This window comes from Heptranchias perlo, chromosome 11 (assembly GCF_035084215.1).
Source record: "Heptranchias perlo isolate sHepPer1 chromosome 11, sHepPer1.hap1, whole genome shotgun sequence".
Classification (NCBI taxonomy): domain Eukaryota; kingdom Metazoa; phylum Chordata; class Chondrichthyes; order Hexanchiformes; family Hexanchidae; genus Heptranchias; species Heptranchias perlo.
The window spans coordinates 15,499,093-15,519,815 of NC_090335.1; the positions used below are offsets into that span (position 1 = coordinate 15,499,093).

At 45.1% G+C, this 20,723-nt stretch overlaps 1 protein-coding gene across 1 annotated transcript in view; it reads left to right on the forward strand.

Annotated features, from left to right (window-relative positions):
- phf11 (PHD finger protein 11) overlaps positions 1-20,723 on the forward strand; it is a 246,166-nt gene that overhangs the window by 139,499 nt on the left and 85,944 nt on the right. The window contains exons 27-33 of the mRNA XM_067993443.1: positions 1,525-1,658; positions 6,723-6,784; positions 8,965-9,068; positions 11,158-11,195; positions 14,174-14,253; positions 15,273-15,322; positions 15,691-15,748. Of these exons, the coding sequence (XP_067849544.1) occupies positions 1,525-1,658; positions 6,723-6,784; positions 8,965-9,068; positions 11,158-11,195; positions 14,174-14,253; positions 15,273-15,322; positions 15,691-15,748 (526 nt within the window). The remainder of the gene's footprint in view (positions 1-1,524; positions 1,659-6,722; positions 6,785-8,964; positions 9,069-11,157; positions 11,196-14,173; positions 14,254-15,272; positions 15,323-15,690; positions 15,749-20,723) is intronic.

Sequence of the window (20,723 nt, forward strand, 5' to 3'; positions counted from 1 at the left end):
AGCAGTTGCCAATCTCCGTGCTAACCACATCACTCGGGATGGACTAAAGTCGCACTGATGTGGCGAATACCAACAGTGGCGGCTTGAAATGATCCAGTCGAGTAAAAGTTCAATGGTGTGGTCATTTTTTTTACAGCAACTGGCAGGGCTTTCCATGTGTGAGATCTTGCCTACAGGTCAGACTCCGCCACAGCCTCCCTCGTGAAGAGGAGTGAATGAAGGCAGGATGTCTCAGACGTCGCCATTGGGTTCCATTGAGCCTGCTGGTGGCTGACATAGATTTGGAGGAGGAAGAGGTGTTGATACAGGGCGAAGAGAGGCATTTTAGGCAGCTGGTGACCACTCGGAATTGGCCCAGGAACTATGTTTTCAGATCCAGGCACGCCTACTTGCTGACGCCTTGAGAAGTCCAACCTGCTGATATTTAGCTCTTGTGATGGTATAGAGAGCTTGCCCAGTTTACAATATGCATGTCTGAGTGAGAGATTAACTATACTGCAGCAGAGGTGAGTGAATTGTCAGCTTTTACCCAATGTGTACTGTAGAGAATTTGTTCAGTTAGATTTTAATAAATGCCACATCATAATTTATTACTTCTTAATGAAACAAGAAGAATAGTGATGTACACAGCTTTAGTCAGCCCTGCTATCATTTACTCATTGGGTCCCGAGCATTAACTTTGACGTTACCTGACAAAATTGCCACAAGAATTTGCCTTGGTAGCATCAACGTTGCCTTTGCTTCAATCTTTACAATTCTGCACCTTTGTACAAGTGCATTGACCAAAACTGGATTTAATTCTCATAAAGTGTAGTCTCGCCAATTGTTTGGGTTTAACATTACACATTGGTTCAGCCGTGCTTGAGCACGAAATCCAGGCTGACGCTCCTAGTGCAGTACTGATGGAGTGCTGCACTGTCGGAGGTGCCGTCTTTCGGATGAGACGTTAAACCGAGGCCCCGTCTGCCCTCTCACGTGGATGTAAAAGATCCCATGGTGCTATTCGAAGAAAAGCAGGGGAGTTCTCACCGGTGTCCTGGCCAATATTTATCTCTCAACCAAAAGCAAAATACTGCGGATGCTGGAAATCTGAAGTAAAAACAGAAAATGCTGGAAATACTCAGCAGGTCAGGCAGCATCTGTGGAGTGGGAAACAGAGTTAACGTTTCATGACCGTGCATCAGAGTTCTGACTAAAGGTCATCGACCTGAAATGTTGACCCTGTTTCTTTCTCTACAGATGATGCTGACCTGTTGACTATTTCCAGCATATTTTGTTTTTATCACTAAAAATTAGATTATCTGGTCATTATCTCACTGCTGTTTGTGGGATGTTGCTGTGTGTAAATTGGCTGCCACGTTTCCTACATTACAACAGTGTCTACACTTCAAAAGGAATTAATTGTCTATGAAGTATTTTCCATGAAGTTATGTAAAACGCTGAATAAAGACATTCTTTCTTTCTTTTACTTTGATCATTACTCATCAAACTCCAATTTCTGTTTTATTTCTGTTCTTGTTTCAGTACTGCTCTTTATGCAGGAAGAAGGGGGCGACTGTTGGGTGTGAAGTGAAAAGCTGCAGAAAGTGCTATCACTATCCATGTGCCATAGACGACATGGCACACATGATTGAAAGTGAAGACTTGGAAATTTACAGGTTGCAATTCTTTAATAATTTTTTTTAATAACATCTGAAAATGGTGTTATTGATCTTTAACAGGACATGAATTGGACCAGAAATCAGTGAAATGCAAATCAGTTTGTTTTCAGCCAAGTGCTGTTAGATGTTAAATTGCGATAGTGCAGGATCCCATGGCAGCTTGCTTTCTAAATTTCTAAACTCATGTTGGTCCAATTGCATTACTGAAGTCCTGTAATAAGTCAGTAATTTTACCCACAGAGATATTCAGGTTGCAAGACTCCTCCTGCACACACTGCACCAATAAGTACTTCATAAAACAGTGAGAGTGATTGTGAAAGTGGAGAATAAGTTCTCCCCTGACCCTGCCAAACTCAGTGAAGGAATCTGCAAGCTTTTACTCCTCTCTTTTTTAAAAAAAACCTTGCTATGCCTATAGGATGGTGAAAATCTGGAACTCTGTCTCCCCCAAAGCTGTTGAGGTTGGGGGTCAATTGAACATTTCAAAACTGAGATTGATAAATTTTTGTTAGCCAAGGGTATTAAGTGATATGGAACCAAGACGGATAAACGGAGTTAAGATACAGATCAGCCATGATCTAATTGAATGGCGGAACAGGCCAGGCTCAAGGGGCTGAATGGCCTACTCCTGTTCCTATGTTCCTGACTTTTCTCTTTCCCAATAGAAAATAAAATAATACCTGTCAAACCCCCCCCCCCCCCACCCCGTGTTCTCTTTTGGAAGTCTTGTAAACAGTGGTCTTTCTTGCAAACACTTAGCAGATCATTCAGCATCTGTGGAGAGAACGGAAGCATTAACGCTTTTCACAGGGAGGAGTGACTATTGACGGAGTGGTCGACCTGCATTATTGATGGCTATTGACACCACTACTGGCCCTGCACCACACTATTGAAGACATGAGATTCAGAGACGGGACACAATGCATTAGAAAGGCTGACTTAAAGTAAATAAGTCACCCGGTCCGGATGGGATGCATTCTAGGTTGCTGAGGGAAGTGAGGGTGGAAATTGCAGAGGTGCTGGTCATAATCTTTCAAACATCCTTAGATACGGGAGTGGTGCCAGAGGACTGGAGAATTGCAAATGTTACACTTTTGTTCAAAAAATGGTTGTTAGGATAAACCTGGCAACTACAGTTTAACCTTGGTGGTGGGGAAGCTTTTAGAAACGATAATGCAGGATAAAATTAATAGTCACTTGGACAAGTGTGGATTAATAAAGGAAAGCCAGCACGGATTTGTTAAAGATAAATCACGTTTAACTAACTTGATTGAGTTTTTTGATGAGTTAACAGAGAGGGTTGATGTTGTGTATATGGACTTCTATAAGGCGTTTGATAATAGGCTTGTCGTCAAGATTGAAGCCCATGGAATAAAAGGGCCCATGGAATAAAAGGGGCAGTGGCAGCATGGATACAAAATTGGCTAAGTGACAGGAAACAGAGAGTAGTGGTGAACGGTCGTCTTTCGGATTGGAGGAAGATATACAGTGGTGTTCCCCAGGGGTCGGTACTGGGACCACTGCTTTTTTTGATGTATATTAATGACTTGGACTTGGGTGTACAGGGCACAATTTCCAAATTTGCAAATGACACAAAACTTGGAAGTGTAGTAAACAGTGAGGAGGATAGTAATAGATTTCAAGAGGACATAGACAGGCTGGTGGAATGGGTGGACACATGGCAGATGAAGTTTAATGCAGAGAAGTGCGAAGTGATACATTTTGGCAGGAAGAACGCGGAGAGGCAATATAAACTAAATGGTACAATTCTAAAGTGGGTGCAGGAACAGAGATACCTGGGGGAATATGTGCATAAATCTTTGAAGATGGCAGGACAGGTTGAGAAAGCGATTTAAAAAAGCATACAGGACCCTGGGCTTTATAAATAGAGGCGTAGAGTACAAAAGCAAGCAAGTTATGTTAAACCTTTATAAAACACTGGTTCGGCCACAATTGGAGTATTGTGTCCAATTCTGAGCATCGCACTTTAGGAAGGATGTGAAGGCCTTGGAGAGTGTGCGGAAAAGATTTACAAGAATGGTTCTAGGGATGAGGGACTTCAATTACATGGATAGAATGGAGAAGCTGACATTGTTCTCCTTAGAGCAGAGACGGTTAAGAGGAGATTTGATAGAAGTGTTCAAAATCATGAAGGGTTTAGATAAAATAAACAGAGAGAAACTGTTCCTATTGGCAAAAGGATCGAGAACCAGAAAACACAGATCTAGGTGATTGGCAAAAGAACCAAAGGCGACATGAGGAAAAACTGTTTTACGCAGCGAGTAGTTATGATCTGGAATGCGCTGTCTGTGGTGGAAGCAGATTCAGTCGTGGCTTTCCAAAAGGAATTGGATAAATACTTAAAGGAAAAATATTTGCAGGGCTACGGGGATAGAACGGGGGAATGGGACAAACTGGATTGCTCTTATGAAAAGCTGGCATGGGCTGAATGGCCCCCTTCTGTGCTGTAACCATTCTATGATTCTATGATTGTCAATAACTAGACAGGCGGTGTCAATGCGATGGTAATAGCCAAACCGCTTGTGGCACCGCTATGTCAATAGCCGAGCCACCCATGCCATCATGCTGTCAACAGTGAAACCAATATTGACAATGCTGTTGTCGCTAAATGTGGCCAATTCCAAATGGCAGGTAAACCAGGAAAGCTTAACACCAGATGGATTCCTGCTGAGTTCTGCAAAGCTGTACTATCTGACTTAGTCACTGCAGCTGAAGGTGAATAGTTGCTTAATGTTGTGTTGTGCTATGGCTGAGAAATGACTTTGCATAATGTTTAGGATCTGTCAGCCACACCAATGCTACAGAAACAACTTGCACTTACACAACATTTTTAACGAAGCAAAACATCCCAAGATAATTCAAAGGGTAAGAGGGAATTCAAAACAATGAGCAGGGATTGGGAAATGAATTAGGGGAGGTGACAGAAGGCAAGGTCGAAGAGGTCGGTTCTTGGGGTGTCTGAAGGTGGGGACAGATGAAGCAAGGCAGAGGGGTTTTGGCAGAGAATTCCATGATGGCTGAAGGCTGTGGAACCAATGGTGGGATGGAAAGGGGATGGGGGTGAACACACGGTACTCCAGTGTGAGGTGAGCAGAGGACATGAGCTGGGACATAGATTCGGAGGAGGTTGTAGAGGTATAGTGGAGTAGGCCAGGTAACATTTGTAGATTAGGATATGGATTTTGAAGTAAATGCGTTAAAGCCAATACAGAAGAGCAAGGATCCCACCTTTATGAATGTTCTATAGTCCTATCTCATTCAGTAGATGCCTGGCTTCAGGCGATTTGACATGTCAATCACTTCTTCCTCAAGGTTTGAGATCTTCCTTCTCAATCCCTTTTGCCAACGGTTTCAGTTTTGATGTATCTTGTTGAAATGATGGGTCTCACTACTGATGGTTTGGCCCCAGATGACCCCTATTAATTATTGAGATCGTCCTTAAGGGCCTAGAAATTTGGCTGTGCAGCGCCCTTTTGTCAGGCACTAAACAACCTCCTAATCTGGTGGGCAGGAAGCACACCGTCCACCATATTGGTAAAGGCCAAAAAATCAGTGTGGAGTGCCCACACCTGAAACAGGGGTTAGGCCCGTTGCACATGCAAATAAGGGGCCAAATGTCTGTTTGATGCTCCCAAAGCAAGATTAGTTTGCCCTGAGGAAACCGGTGCCAACTACATTCAGGAAGACCAGGCCACAACCAACAAGCTAAGGTTTTAAAATATACGTAGCTGAATTTGGAGCCGATAGAAGCAGGAGTGCTCCTCCTGACCCCATGTTAGAAGAAGACGGACCGCTGCTCCGTACCCCTTGATCGATCCTGCTCCCAACCACCACGCTCCCCCAACCCCAGACCACCGCTCCCCCACCCCCACCCCGGACCACCGCGATTCACCTGCCCCCCCACCCTGGACCACTGCGATTCCCCCGGACCACCGCGATTCCCCCGCCCCCCTCCCCAACGATTCCCCCGCCCCCCCCCCCACCTCGGACCACCGCGATTCCCCCACCCCCCCGCCCCCATCCTGGACCACCGCGATTCCCCCGCCCCCCACCCCGGACCACCGCGATTCTCCCCCCACCCCGGACCACCGCGATTCCCCTGCCCCCCCCCCACCCCGGACCACTGCGATTCCCCCGGACCACCGCGATTCCCCCGCCCCCCCCACGATTCCCCCGCCCTCCCCCCACCTCAGACCACCGCGATTCCCCCACCCCTCCCCCCCCCACCCCGGACCACCGCGATTCCCCCCCCACCCCGGACCACCACGATTCCCCCACCCCGGACCACCGCGATTCCCCCGCCCCTCCCCCCCCACCCCGGACCACCGCGATTCCCCCACCGCGATTCCCCCCCCACCCCGGACCACCGCGATTCCCCCGCCCCTCCCCCCCCCACCCCGGACCACCGCGATTCCCCCCGCCCCCCCCCCACCCCGGACCACCGCGATTCCCCCCCCACCCCGGACCACCGCGATTCCCCCGCCCCTCCCCCCCCACCCCGGACCACCGCGATTCCCCCCGCCCCCCCCCACCCCAGACCACCGCTCCGCCGTCCCCCTCCCCCCCCCCCCCCCCCCAACCCCGGACCACCTACATTGCCCATCATATTTTACTTCTATGTCAACTGAGACCTGGAAATGATACCTGGCTTGGTCTCTTTCTCCTCGGCACCTTATTGGATGGCCTGCCCCCTTGCTGCTATGAACCCTGCTCTAACTAACCATTAGGAGGCCTACAAAGCTGGCTTGAAGTGATATCCTCTCCCGTGCAGGAGAGGCTTGCCTCTAGTTAGGACTGCCCTTTCCCTCACTGATGGCCTGGTTGAGACTGGGAGTGACAGGTGTTCACCCACTCTCTGGCACAGTTCACTGGAGCCCCAACCCCACACTAATAGAACTCTTTGTGAATCATACAGACAATGTACTGTTGTGTTGTGTGATTTAAGATCCAGTTGCTCTATATTCTATTAACCTGGTTGTTACTTCTTCCAGTTTTCTTTGACAGTAACTCCTGTTATGTCTTTGTCTGTTTTTGCTTTAGAATTCTTTGCAAAAACCATAAAACAGATAATGACAATCCAACAAGCAGAGGGACATCCCACCGTAAGTTGATGTTTTACATACTTTTAACCAACTGGCAATAGCACCCCTTTTGTTCACTCACTGTGAAGAGGCAGCTTTGTACCAGTATTTACAGTGTTTGCCTCCCTGCGACTTCTGTCGCAGCTGGTACAGTTTGGTTAATTTTCACTCCTATTCCCTGGTACTGTTTATATCTCCAGAAAGGAAAAACTTGAATTCGACCACCTTTCAGCTGATCGTGTAGTGGCATTAAGCTGGAAAAGCCTGATTCCTGTTGCATATTCTATTTGCTTAATCTCCTCTAGGAACTAACCAACCATAATGATCCACAGAATGTGTAGTTCCTGGTCAGAGAATTACACAGAATTTACAACATAGAACCAGGCCATTCAGCCCAACCAGTTTATCCTGGTGTTTAAGCCCCACATGAGTCTCCTCCCACTCTGTTTACTTCATTGCACCCTATTGATATATCATAGGATCATAGAAAGGTTACAGCATGGAAGGAGGCCATTCGGCCCATCGAGTCCATGCCTGCTGTCTGCAAGAGCAATCCAGCTGGTCCCATTCCCCCACCCTATCCCCGTAGCCCTGCAGTTTTTTTCCTTTCAAGTACTTATCCAGTTCCCTTTTGAAGGCCATGATTGAATCTGCCTCCACCACTCCCTCTGGCAGTGCATTCCAGATCCTAACCACTCGCTGTGTAAAAAAGTTTTTCCACTTATCACATTTGGTTCTTTTGTCAATCACCTTAAATCCATGTCTTCTGGTTCTTGACCCTTCCCTATCCCAGTGGAAATAGTCCCAGTGTCGCAAGTCTTTCTTCGTAACTACAGTTTCTCATCTGTGATATCACTCTGGTGAAACTACGATGTACACACATTATGGCTTGCGTGTCCTTCCTATAATGGGATGCCCAAAATTGCACACAGTACTTTAACTGTGCTTACCCTTTGCCCTTGTGCAAATTTATCATTATCTTTCTTCCTTCTGCACTATGCCATTCCTTTAAACCCTTCTCCAATCCAAGCAACATGCTTTTAACCCAAACCCTCTGTTTTCTGTCTGTCAACCAACTTTCTATCCATTCATGATCTGCATCACTTTAAGAACAATATCATATGATCATCCTGACCATTTCCTCAGCCCATAAATCTCTTGTTTTTTTTTTTGATTTTCCGTCAGTATTAGTTACACTAACATTGGTTTCGTGACAGTGTGAGAGGGAGTGCCCCTAATTGGTAAATACATTTGTCAAAGTGTCCCAAATCATTCAGGATGATGGTGTATTTCAAACTTCTGAACAGTGTAAAAGATATGCTGATTTGCCATATTTTAATGTGGAGTTTTTTTCAATAAAATCCTGCAATTTTCTTATATCTCTCAGTTTCTAAAACTACAACGAGGAGGGCCATACATATGATTTTTCCTCACGTGTTCAACCTCCATATATATGTTCACCAAAGTACAAAAACCAGTAGGGTGGGGGTGGGGGAGGGGCTCTTAGGGCCAGTTAAACACAGTGGTGCTGAACAGCTGATTGTCCTGAGTGCTGAATTCAGGCGGTAATACTTGGTGAAAACATCCATGTCAATCCAGATCACTGCCTTGCAGATGGTTCAGAGAGGTTCTGCACGTTGGTCCAAGAGATGGTCACTGTATAGGTAGTGTGCAGCTCACCATTACTGAGAGTACCACAAGGTTATATACTACACCAGCAATCAAGGTCCCACAAACAGCAATGAGATAATGACCAGATAATCTGTTTTAGTGAGGTTGATTAAGGAATAAATATTGGTCAGGACACTGAGGAAAACTCCCCTGCTCTTGTTCGTAATAGTTCCATGGGATCTTTTACGTCCATCTGAGGGGGCCTCAGTTTAATGTCTCATCCGAAAATCGGCACCTCCGTCAGTGCAGCGCTTCCTCAGTACTACACTGTGGTGCTTGTGTCTTTCGAATGGGATTTGAACCCACAACCTTCTGACTCAGAAGCAAGAGTGCTACCATTGAGCCAAGGCTGATACCTACTCTTAATTCAAAGTCGGTTAATTTGATATTCTGGATAATTCAATTTTTTTGCACTTTTTTTAACGTCATTTTAATTATGTGGGTAATTTGAGTTACTGGATAGTGACTTTGAACTATCAGGAGTAGACTGAATTCTGACACGTTCTAACTGACTTGATCGCTCTTAAAAGGCGAAAATGTTGGAAGTCATGTGGATGATCACAATGTGGAGGTGGAGGACAGTGATGATTCTCCTGAAATCTCCTATCCCAAGAAATCTCAATCAAAAACATCAGTAAGTGGATTTACAGTATTTACGTCCTTATATTGGACCTTTTGTGAACTGGTAAAAATTTTGAGTTTATTTAGCACAGAATTAGTACTTTCCTTTGTGGGTTGATTTGAATGAAAAGGCAGATGTTAGTAAATTGCTATGTAAGATTCATAGAAAGCAGCTCATTATTACTGTTGCTCCGAACTGAAAATTACTGTAGGAAAGTTAGTCAAAAAACAATATTTGCTTGTTAAGGATTGTGAACACATTATTAAAGCTCCGTCCTGAGAAACTCATGCAAAATTGCGCAGAGGATGATATAAATGAACTCCCATTATAATTTAATCCATCAATTTAAAATTGTCACTGAGAGTGAGCAAGGAGGTTAGGAGAGATTTATTTACATAAAGCGTTGTTGAAGCATGGAATGCTTTGTTACAAGGAGTGGTTGAAACAGAGACCATTGCATCTTTTTAAGGGAAAAGTGGATCAATATTTGAAGAAGAGGTAGATACAAGGTTATAGGGACAGAGCAGGGTGGTAAAATTAGTTTTGGATTGCTCCAGCGAAGAACCAGGACAGATGCAATGGGCCGAGCGGTCTCCTTGTGTGCTGTAAACGTCTATGAAGGATGGTCAGTATTTGGAATATCAACACAACGCTGCTGGTAGTCAATAGCCCCACAGAACAGGTGCAGTGGTCATTGCCTGCTATCTCCTCATGCAGCGCGAGCTGGAGAGGGCAGCCCAGGAGTACAAAGAGCATAGAAGGTGCACCATTTGCCGAACAAACACCAGGATACAGACCCAGTTAACGGGACATGGTGGAGGAGCAGTAGCATGATGAGGTTTAGAATGAACCTGGAGTCTGTGTCTGAGGTGTCCTGCCTGGTCCATGAAGGTCTACAGGGACAATCAACCCTGCACCACCAGTGGCAGTGAATCATAGAATGGTTACAGCACGGAAGGAGGCCATTCAGCCCATTGAGTCTGTGCTGGCTCTCTAAGAGCAATCCAGCTAGTCCCACTCCCACGCCCTATGCCCACAGCCTTGCAATTGTTTTCCCTTCAAGTACTCATCCAATTCCCTTTTGAAGGCAAAGATTGAACCTGCTTCCACCGCCCCCTCAACCACTCGCTGTGTAAAAAAGTTTTTTCTCTTGTCGCCTTTGGTACTTTTGCCAATCACGTTAAATCTATGTCCTCTGGTTCTTGAACCCTCTGCCAATGGGAACAGTTTCTCTCTATCTACTCTGTCCAGACCCTTCATGATTTTGAACACCTCTATCAAATCTCCTTTCAACCTTCTCTGCTCTAAAGAGAACAACCCCAGCTTCTCCAGTCTATGAGGAACTGAAGTCTCTCATCCCTGGAATCATTCTAGTAAATCTCTTCTGTACCCTCTCTAAGGCCTTCACATCCTTCCTAAAGTACGGTGCCCAAAACTGGACACAATACTCCAGTGAAGATTACAATTGCCTTCAACTTTTATGCCACATAGTCCTTCCAGGCACATGCAGAGAGCATCACAGGAGTCACTGACTATGACATCCACTGCTGCAATGAACAGCTATCCAGGTCATCTATTTAGTGTTAATTGTATCCATATGATTTATATCAATTAGGGTTAATTGTATTCAGGTGGTGTATCAATTGGGGACACTGTGTCCATTTACATGAGAGCTTATCCAGGGTGTGGAGTGGGTAATGTGGATCTCTGTGAATAAAGGTTTGGAAGCAATTAAAGACCAATGCTCTAGTATTCTATCCTTCACCAGCTGGCTATCCAATTTATTACATTTAGATTAGAAACAACAGGGGTCCAAACCCTGACCGTTAGTAGTCTCCACTTAGCACCTTCCTGCAATCTGACATTGCACTTCTCATGAGTACTCAAGTTAATAAAGATCTGTGCATTAAAAATGTCATTTTTCAGAATACTTGTTTCTTGAGATTTTAATTACAATTCTGAATGTATGAGATTATGGCAATAATTTAGTAAGACTTTTCCAATTTAAGGTGCAGAAAGCAGTGCAATTTGCTTCTCTTTCATAACCTTGATTTTCATGGGATTGTCTGATTTTAATTTTTTGTATTTCCAATTCTACAAGAAAAGTGTTAATCAGAGAACAAGTACCCCAAGAAAGAGGTAAGTGATGTTACGTCACGATAAATTGTCTTTACTTTAGAAATGTCAGCTTGGCTTGTTTGGTAACACTGCCGCCTCTGGGTCCTGTGGGTTTGAGCCCATACCTGGGCTGGAGCAGATTAGGTTAGTACTCCAGTCCAGTACTGAGGGAATGATGCAATTTGGAAATGCCGTTGTTTGGATGAGATGTTAAACCAGACCTCAGTTGTATATTGAAGATTCTTTGCCATTGTTCTCAGAGCAATTGTAAACAATTTTACAACACCAAGTTATAGTCCAGCAATTTTATTTTAAATTCACAAGCTTTCGGAGATTTTCTCCTTCCTCAGGCAAATGTTTCAAGAGCAGGTAGTTCTCCTAGTGTCTGAGCCAACATTCCTCCATCAAACCTTAAAACAGATTAATTATTCTTTCATCTGATCACCATAGGACATGGCTGGTGCAAAATGGTTGCCACATTTTCTACAGTAGTCATTGTGCTTCTGGGGAGGGGGTGGGGAAAGCAATCCATTCAGGGAATCACTTTGAATGTAAAAGGTGTTATTTGAATGGAAGTATTTTATTTTATCATAAATAGAAGATGCATTCTCTTGACTTCCATATCTGGCTACTGCAGAACAGTCTTGCCTACATCTCCCCTCTTCCCTCCACAGACACATCATCTACAGAACCTCCTTTGTGCACACAACTCGCACAGCTCCCCTTCATACCATCTATGAATGCCAATCCAAACCTTGCCAAAGACAATATCTACATACACAACAACTGTAATGTGCCATAATTTTAATGAAACCCCATGGTGTGTGCATGCCTAGTGCTTCTTGCCACAGTGCTCCCCCTTGGTGCCAATGTGTGAAGTGTCAGCTCTTGACCCTAATCTAACACTCCTCATAGATGCTGCCTGAGTGGCAGAAGGGCGTGAGGTGGCTGGCTGCTGTGCATCACTGGGAGTGAAATGGCCCTCGCCTCACGGCAGTCAACCACACGGACTGCAGCGGTTCAAGAAGGCGGCTCACCACCACCTTCTCAAGGTCAATTAGGGATGGGCAATGAATGCCAGCCTTGCCAGCGACGCCCACATCCCATGAACAAATTTTTTTAAAAAGAAAAAAAAAAGTCCTGACCTGCTGCAGGCTGCATCTCTTCTGTTGCTGGCTTGGCAACCTAGCCTTCCTTTCGTTCTGCCATGTGTGTAGGCCTCAGGGGGTAGGTGGGAGGGCATGAATGTGAGAGACTGAACCATAATTTGAATACATTTCTACCATGGCACGAGTACCAGGCATCTGGCTCTGCATGGCGACTGATCTGCAGATCCAATGATACCAGTGAGGTCAGTGAAGCCCTATGAGAAACTTACCTGTGGCGTACCCCAATTGCTTGGAGGTCAGAAGGCACAAATCTGTCCAACCTGGTACCTCAGATCTTCACAACATCAGTCTAAACAATGGCGACTGCCCTTAGGGCCTCTGTTGGACTCCCCTTCAGATATCCCAGGAGCTGCCACACACTCTAGGGTATACTGTGCTGTGAAGTCATCCATCATGGTACAGTAGAGGCATTGGACTCCTCCAATTGACCCACCATCTGCTGCATAGTCAGATACCATCTTCAGTGCCTGCTTATACATTTGATGATCTGCAAACCAAATTCTCTTTAAAAGCAGGTCCTGTGAGATCTGAGTTCATCAGCTCTTGACCAGCCAAGGGACAATGCAACTTGATTCTCCAGCCAGCAATGTCCATCTCCTTGGGTTCCACCTCCAGCTCCTCTTGCTTGCTTGTGCTCTGCATCTCATCCAGTGCAATCCCATCTGGTTCACTCTATAATTCCCCTCAGGTTAGAGCTGTCGGATTGTTGTAAAAACCCAACTGGTTCACTAATGTCCTTTAGGGAAGGAAACCTGCCATCCTTAGCCGGTCTGGCCCATATGTGACTGCCCTCTGAAGTGGCCCAGCAAGCCACTGAGTCGTATCAAGCTGCCACAAACATGGATTGCAGCGGTTCATGAAGAAGGCCCATCACCACCTTCTCAAGGGCAACTAGGGATGCGCAATAAATGCCACCCTTGCCAGTGGCGCCCGCATCCCAAGAATGAATATATATAGTTCAAGCTTGCTGTAGAGACTCTGTTTGCCGTAGTTTATAAGTGAATTAAAACCACAAGTCCTACCCCGCCTCCATCTCATTGGCTGACTCAGTGGTGTCAGAATTCACTTTGGGGGAGAAAAAGGTCCCCAGTGACCATCCACCAGTTTTTGTCCTACTGTGTACGTCTCCTTATTGGATGTGGACTGAATGAATTAGAATGATGGACTGCTTAACAATAGATAGTGGCCTTGAATTTCTGTGGGATTTTTCTTGTAACTTGAGTAGACGATCAGTTGTCCACGCTGTTTCTCCAGGTGTTCCGCCAATCTCCCGCCAAAGTTACGACGGGAGATTGGGGCAAATCCCAAGGAAATTCAAGGTCAGAGTCTCTGTTATTCTTTGAAAGAAGTTAAACTTTTGCATACAGAGCTCCCTCCCAGCCGACTGCTTCATCTCTTTGCACGTGGCATAGCTTGGAAAGCTGTTTCCCTGTTCTAAGTGTAAGTGATTTTCATTGTTAATTTTATTGTTTGCCGTATCACTTCAGTCGCTGTGCTAGTTCCTATGGCCTCACCGCTGCCTCCTTTAGGCAATGAACGTTTCACCCTATGGATTGTTGGTAATTCCTCATTGTATATTTAGAGATTAAACCTCTTTCAAAGAATGTGGAAGATGGGTAATCTATCATCACACTGGGGTAGATCTTGACTTTGTGTGATAGTGTAAGATGGGTGATAGTGAGTCGGCAGCTTGTTTTACACCTCTCCCCATTGAAGTCAATGGAAATAAAAATCCCAAGAGATGTAAAACTATCGCACAAAGTCAAGATCTACTCCGATGTTACTGCTGTAACACTGCTCTCATAATTAAAATATGCTTTCTTACTTAAGGCTGAACAGTTCTGACACAGATGAAAGTGACGAGTTGCCAATGTTTGATGGCACCTGTATACAAATCGCCAATAAATCTAGTGAGTAAAGTATGATTTTCATTAACATTTGTTAATAAATTTTTTTGTGCAGACTTACTGCTCACACAAGGAAGAGAAGTGTTGCTGTGGCAACACAGTATTGGCCAACGCTAGTAGAATCATGTGATCTAGTTGTACAGAGCAATGGAGCATTTGTTGTACTCTGGTAGCCATGTTTGAAAGTTTGATGGTAAATCGAACTCTGGTTCCACAGCAATTGGTAAATGCCTAAATGTATCAGTTTCTTGAAAGCGTTAGATCATAATACACTTATTATATTGCTGCATGTGTGTTATTTGTCTAGCACTGCTTATTAGATAAATAATGTATCCAATAAGACACAAAGGGTATCCTGTATTTATCCAAGTGACCACAGCTGATATTTCAGGCATCACTTTTGGTAACTTGAAGTCCCAATCTCCAAAGCAATGGCAATTCCCCAAAGGAGAAACTGGTACCAAATCCACTGTAATATTGTTAGCTTGATGGAGGCTTGATGATCACTCCTTTATGTCACTTTGCTGTCAGATGGCCTGTAGATATATTGTACAAGATGGTGGCTTCTGTTTGGTTGTAGTTCCCTTGCAATGTAGCTTGTGTTGTGCGATGGCAGAGTCGGGTTCCATGAATCATAATGGGCTTTTTTCAGTCCTGTACATTCTTAGTCCATTTGTTTTGTGCAGTTAAACGCTGTCACTACCAGCCCCAGTACAAACAACATGCACACAAATCTGATTATTAGCATCTGTTACATGGAATCCTCACCCTGCAGTCACAACAAGCTGTTGCAAGAATATGGTTTCCCGAAAACACTCTCTTATAACGACCCTTCAACAAGTGAATTGTTCCGTTTGTTTAAGAAACTCATTGTATTTAAAACAGTACAGTGAGTTTGCATAATGGCAAATTCAGTAGGCTATGTGGAGGCAGAATTGTTTGAATAAAATGGTGTTGACACAAATAAATTCATCAAGAAGTAAAACAGCTAACTGTCATTGTTTGCTTTGCATTACATACAGAAAATGGATCAAAACAAAGGAAGCTTGATGATGATAGAACGCAAGATAAGGTAGGTAACAGAACCATGAATTTTCTAATGCAAATTTTATCTCAATTAATGTCAAGTAGTTTAATCTTTGAATTTGTTGACTTCGCTCCATATCTGTTTCATAACGGATAATGGGAACTGTGACAGTTCTGATTTAACGATGAGTGAGTCTTCTTAACTGGTATAAAAAACATTCCTCCCTCGACCAATACCACCAAAAATATAATGAACTGGTAATTCATCTCTTGGCTGTTTTGGGAGCATTACTGGTGCTGATTAGTTGCCATATTTGCCTACATAAAAGCCTGGTCCAAGCAGAGTGAAGTGACTCTTATTGCCAGCTCTCTACTTTGCTCTCCACATCAACTTCTGTGTTTTTTTAATTTTAGGAAATCTGTAATTCCAGCTCCAATCATTTGGCTGAAAGTATGATCAGCTTTTCAGATGGTAAGTTTAACTGTCATATATTTAAATGAAAACTAACACAAGATCTTAATGTCACGGATGGTACAGTTATTGAATGAACTGAAAGAGATTCAAAGGTAATGGCAGGACAGGTAAAAACCTCTTCATTTTATGATCATAACGGATACATTGTCAAAACAATTACACTTGGCACTTAAGTATCATAGAATCATAGAAAGGTTAAAGCATGGAAGGAGGCCATTCTGACCATCGAGTCCGTGCCAGCTCTATACAAAAGCAATCCAGTTAGTCCCACTCCCCCGCCCTATCCCCATAGTCCTGCAGATTTTCTCCTTTCAAGTACTTAACCAGTTCCCTTTTGAAGGCCGTGATTAAATCTGCCTCCATCACCCCCTCAGGCAGTGCATTCCAGATCATAACCACTCGCTGTGTGAAGACATTTTTCCTCATGTCACCTTTGGTTCTTTTGCCAATCACCTTAAATCTATGTCCTCGAGTTCTTGACCCTTCTGCCAATGGGAACAGTTTCTCTCTATCTACTCTGTCTAGACCCTTCATGATTTTGAATACCTCTATCAAATCTCCTCGCAACCCTCTCTGTTCCAAGGAAAACAACCCCAGCTTGTGCAGTCTACCCACGTAACTAAAGTCCCTCATCCCTGGAATCGTTGTAGTAAATCTTTTCTGCACTCTCTCTAAGGCCTTCACATCTTTCCTAAAATGTGGTGCCCAAAACTGTACACAATACTCCAGTTGTGGCCGAACCAGTGTTTTATAAAGGTTCATCATGACTTCCTTGCTTTTGTACTCTATGCCTGCATTTATAAAGCCCAGGATCCCATATGCTTTTTTAACCGCTTTCTCAATCTGCCCTGCCACCTTCAATGATTTTTGTACATATACCCCCCAGATCTCTCTGTTCCTGTACCCCTTTTGGAATTGTGCCCCTTAGCTTATATTGCCTCTCCTCGTTCTCCCTACCGAAATGTTACACTTTGCATTTTTCTGTGTTAAATTTAATCTGCCATGTGTCCGCCCATACAACCAGCCTGTCTATATCCTCTTGAAGTCTATCACTATCCTCCTCACTGTTCACTACACTTCCAAGTTTTGTGCCCTGTACGTCCAAGTCATTAATATATATCAAGAAAAGCAGTGGTCCTAGTACCGGTGGAAATTACGGAGGTACTGGCCATAATCTTCCAATCATCCTTAGATAGAAGGGTGGTGCCAGAAGACTGGAGAATTGAAAATGTTACACCCTTGTTCAGAAAAGGGTGTAAGGATAAACCCAGGGGAGCACCACTGTACACCTCCCTCCTGTCCGAAAAACAACCGTTCACCACTACTCTGTTTTCTGTTACTTAGCCAATTTCGTATCCATGCTGCTACTGCCCCCTTTATTCCATGGGCTTCAATCTTGATGACAAGCCTATTATGCGGCACTTTATCAAACGCCTTTTAAAAGTCTATATACACCACATCAGCTACATTACCCTCATTGACCCTCCCTGTTATCTCATCAAAATACTCTATCGGGTTAGTTAAACACGATTTGCCTTTAACAAATCTGTGCTGGCTTTCCCTAATCAATCCACACTTGTCCAAGTGACTGCTTGGTCTGTCCTGGATTATTGTTTTTAAAAGTTTCCCCACCGCTGAGGTTAAACTGACTGGCCTATAGTTGCTGGGTTTATCCTTACACCCTTTTTTGAACAAGGGTGTAACATTTACAATTCTCCAGTCCTCTGGCACCATCCCCATATCTACGGATGTTTGGAAGATTATGGTCGGTACCTCCGCAATTTCCACCCTTACTTCCCTCAGCAACCTAGGATGCATCTCATCTGGACCAGGTGACCTATCTACTTTAAGTACAGCTAGCCTTTCTAGTACCTCCTCTATCAATTTTTAGCCCATCCAGTATCTCAACTATATCTTCCTTTACTGAGACTCTGGCAGCAACTTCCTTGGTAAAGACAGATGCAAAGTACTCATTTAGTACCTCGGCCATCCTCTCTGCCTCCATGAGCAGATCTCCTTTTTGGTCCCTAATCGGCCCCACCCCTCTCTTACTATCCGTTTACTATTTACATGCCTATAGAAGACTTTTGGATTCCCTTTTATTTTGGCCGCCAGTCCATTCTCATACTCTCGCTTTTCCCCTCTTATTTCCTTTTTCACTTCCCCTTTGAAGTTTCTATATTCAGCCTGGTTCTCACTTGTGTTATCAACCTGCCATCTGTCATACGCCCCTTTTTTCTGCTTCATCTGGATCACTTTTGTCATCCAGGGAGCTCTGGCTTTAGTTGCCCTACCTTTTTCCCTCATGGGAATGTACCTAGATTGTACCTGAACCATCTCCTCCTTAAAGGCCGCCCATTGTTCGATTACAGTTTTACCTGCCAATCTTTGATTCCAATTTAACCAGGCTACATGTGTTCTCAACCCACTAAAATTGGCCTTCCTGCAATTGAGTATTTTTACCTAAGAGTGGTCCATGTCCTTTTCCATAGCTATTCTAAATGTTATGATACTATGATCGCTGCTCCCTAAATATTCCCATGTTGACACTTGCTCCACTTGGCCCACCTCATTCCCCAGAACCAAATCCAGCAATGCTTCCTTCCTCATTGGGCCGGAAACGTACTGGTTAAGAAAGTTCTCCTGAACACACTTCAAAAATTCCTCCCCCTCTTTGCCCTTTACATTATTACTATCTATACAGTCTATACTTGGATTGTTGAAGTCCCCCATTATCACTACTCTGTGGCTTTTGCACCTCTCTGTAATTTCCTGGCAAATTTGCTCCTCTATATCCTTCCCACTAGCTGGTGGCCTATAGAATATACCCAGTAGTGTAATGGCACCTCTATTGTTTCTGAACTCTAACCAAATAGATTCTGTCCATGACCCCTCCAGTACATCCTTTCTTTCTAGCACTGCAATATTCTCCTTAATACTGCCACCCCCGCTTTCCTTCCCTATCTTTGTACACCTTGTATCCAGGAATATTTAGTACCCAATCCTGCCCTTTTTTGAGCAGGGTCTCCATTATCGCCACAACATCATTTTTCCGTGTGGCTAATTGCGCCTGCAGCTCACCAACCTTGTTTACCACACTTTGTGTGTTTACACACGTGCACCGTAAACCAATCTCAGACCTTGTATTCTCTCTTAGTCTGATCCCACCTAATGCCGTACTATTTCTTATTCTAGTGCTATCTTTCTCTCCCAATCCTTTGTGCTCCTTGTTTCTCATTTACAATGCTGCATCCTGGTGCCCATCCCCCAGCCAAATTAATTTTAAACCCCCCCCCCCCCAAGCACCAGAGAACCTCCCCATGAGGGCATTGGTCCCAGCTTCGTTGAGGTGCAACCTGTCCGGCCTGTCCAGGTCCCACCTTCCACAGAACTGGTCCCAATGCCCTAGGAATCTAAAGCCCTCCCTCCTGCACCATCTCTCCAGCCACGCATTCATCTGCTCTATCCCCCTATTTCTGTACTCACTAGTGCGTGGCACCGGGAGTAATCTGGAGATTACTACCTTCTGAGGTCCTGCTTATCAATCTCTTTCTTAACTCCTTAAGATCTGCCTGCAGGACTCATCCCTCTTTCCACCTATTTCATTGGTACCGATATGAACCACGACCTCTGGCTGTTCACCCTCCCCCTCCAGAATGTTCTGCAGCCGTTAAGTGACATCCTTAACCCTGGTACCAGGGAGGCAACATACCTTCCTGGAATCACGTCTGCGGCCACAGAAACGCCTGTCTGCTCCCCTAACTATAGAATCCCCTATCACTATCGCTCTCCTGACCTTTCTCCTCCCCCCCCTGTACAGCTGAGCCACCCATGGTGCTGGGACTTGGCTCTGGCTGCATTCCCCAGGGGAACCCTCTCCCTCACCAGTATTCGGAACTGAGTTGGGAGAGCGAGATGCCCTCAGGGGACTCCTGCACGACCTGCCTGGTCCTCCTTGTCTGTCTGGCGGTCACCCAGTCCCTCTCTGCCTGCACTCTCTTAAGCTGCGGGATGACCACCTCCTGAGACGCGCAATCCATGTAGTTTTCAGCCTCGCAGATACACTGCAGTGACGCCAGCTGCTGCTCAAGCTCCGAAACCCGGAGCTGGAGCTCCTCCAGCTGACGACACTTCCTGCACCTGTGGTTGTCCAGGACATGAGAAGGGTCCTGGAGTTCCCACTTGGCACTTGATGTGGATTCCACGGGAGTGAGGTGCCCTGCCATGCCTCGATTTATTATATTATTAACTAAACTTAACAAAAATAAACTTAAAGACTTAAATAAAACACTCAACAGAAAAAAAACTCACCAATCAGCTCGTTCCCTTGTGCTGATGTCACTTCAGGTGATTTTTCAACTCTCTCCCGCGTTCTCTCTCCTTTTATCACTGATCCCTCTCTCCGCTCTCTCCTCTCTCTCTCCTTTTATCACTGATCCCACTCTCCGCTCTCTCCTCTCTCTCTCCTTTTATCACTGATCCCACTCTCCGCTCTCTCCTCTCTCTCTCTCCTTTTATCGCTGATCCCCGCGCTCTGCTCTCCTCTCCTCTCTCTCTCTCTCTCTCTCTCTCACGCTCCTCCTTTTATCACTGAACCCGCGCTCCACTCTCTCTCTCTCCTCTCTCTCTCTCCTCTCTCTCTCTCTCGCGCTCCTCCTTTTATCGCTGATCCCGCGCTCCGCGCTCTCTCTCCTCTCTCGCTCCTCCTTTTATCGCTGATCCCGCGCTCTCTCTCCTCTCTCTCTCTCGCTCCTCCTTTTATCGCTGATCCCGCGCGCGCTCTCTCTCTCTCTCTCCATCGTCCTCCTTTTATCGCCGATCCCGTGCTCCACTCTCTCTCCTCTCTCACTCCTCTTCCTTTTATCGCTGATCCCGCGCTCCACTCTCTCCTCTCTCCCTCCTCCTTTTATCGCTGATCCCGTGCTCCACACTCTCTCTCTCTCTCCTTTTATCACTGATCACGCGCTCTGCT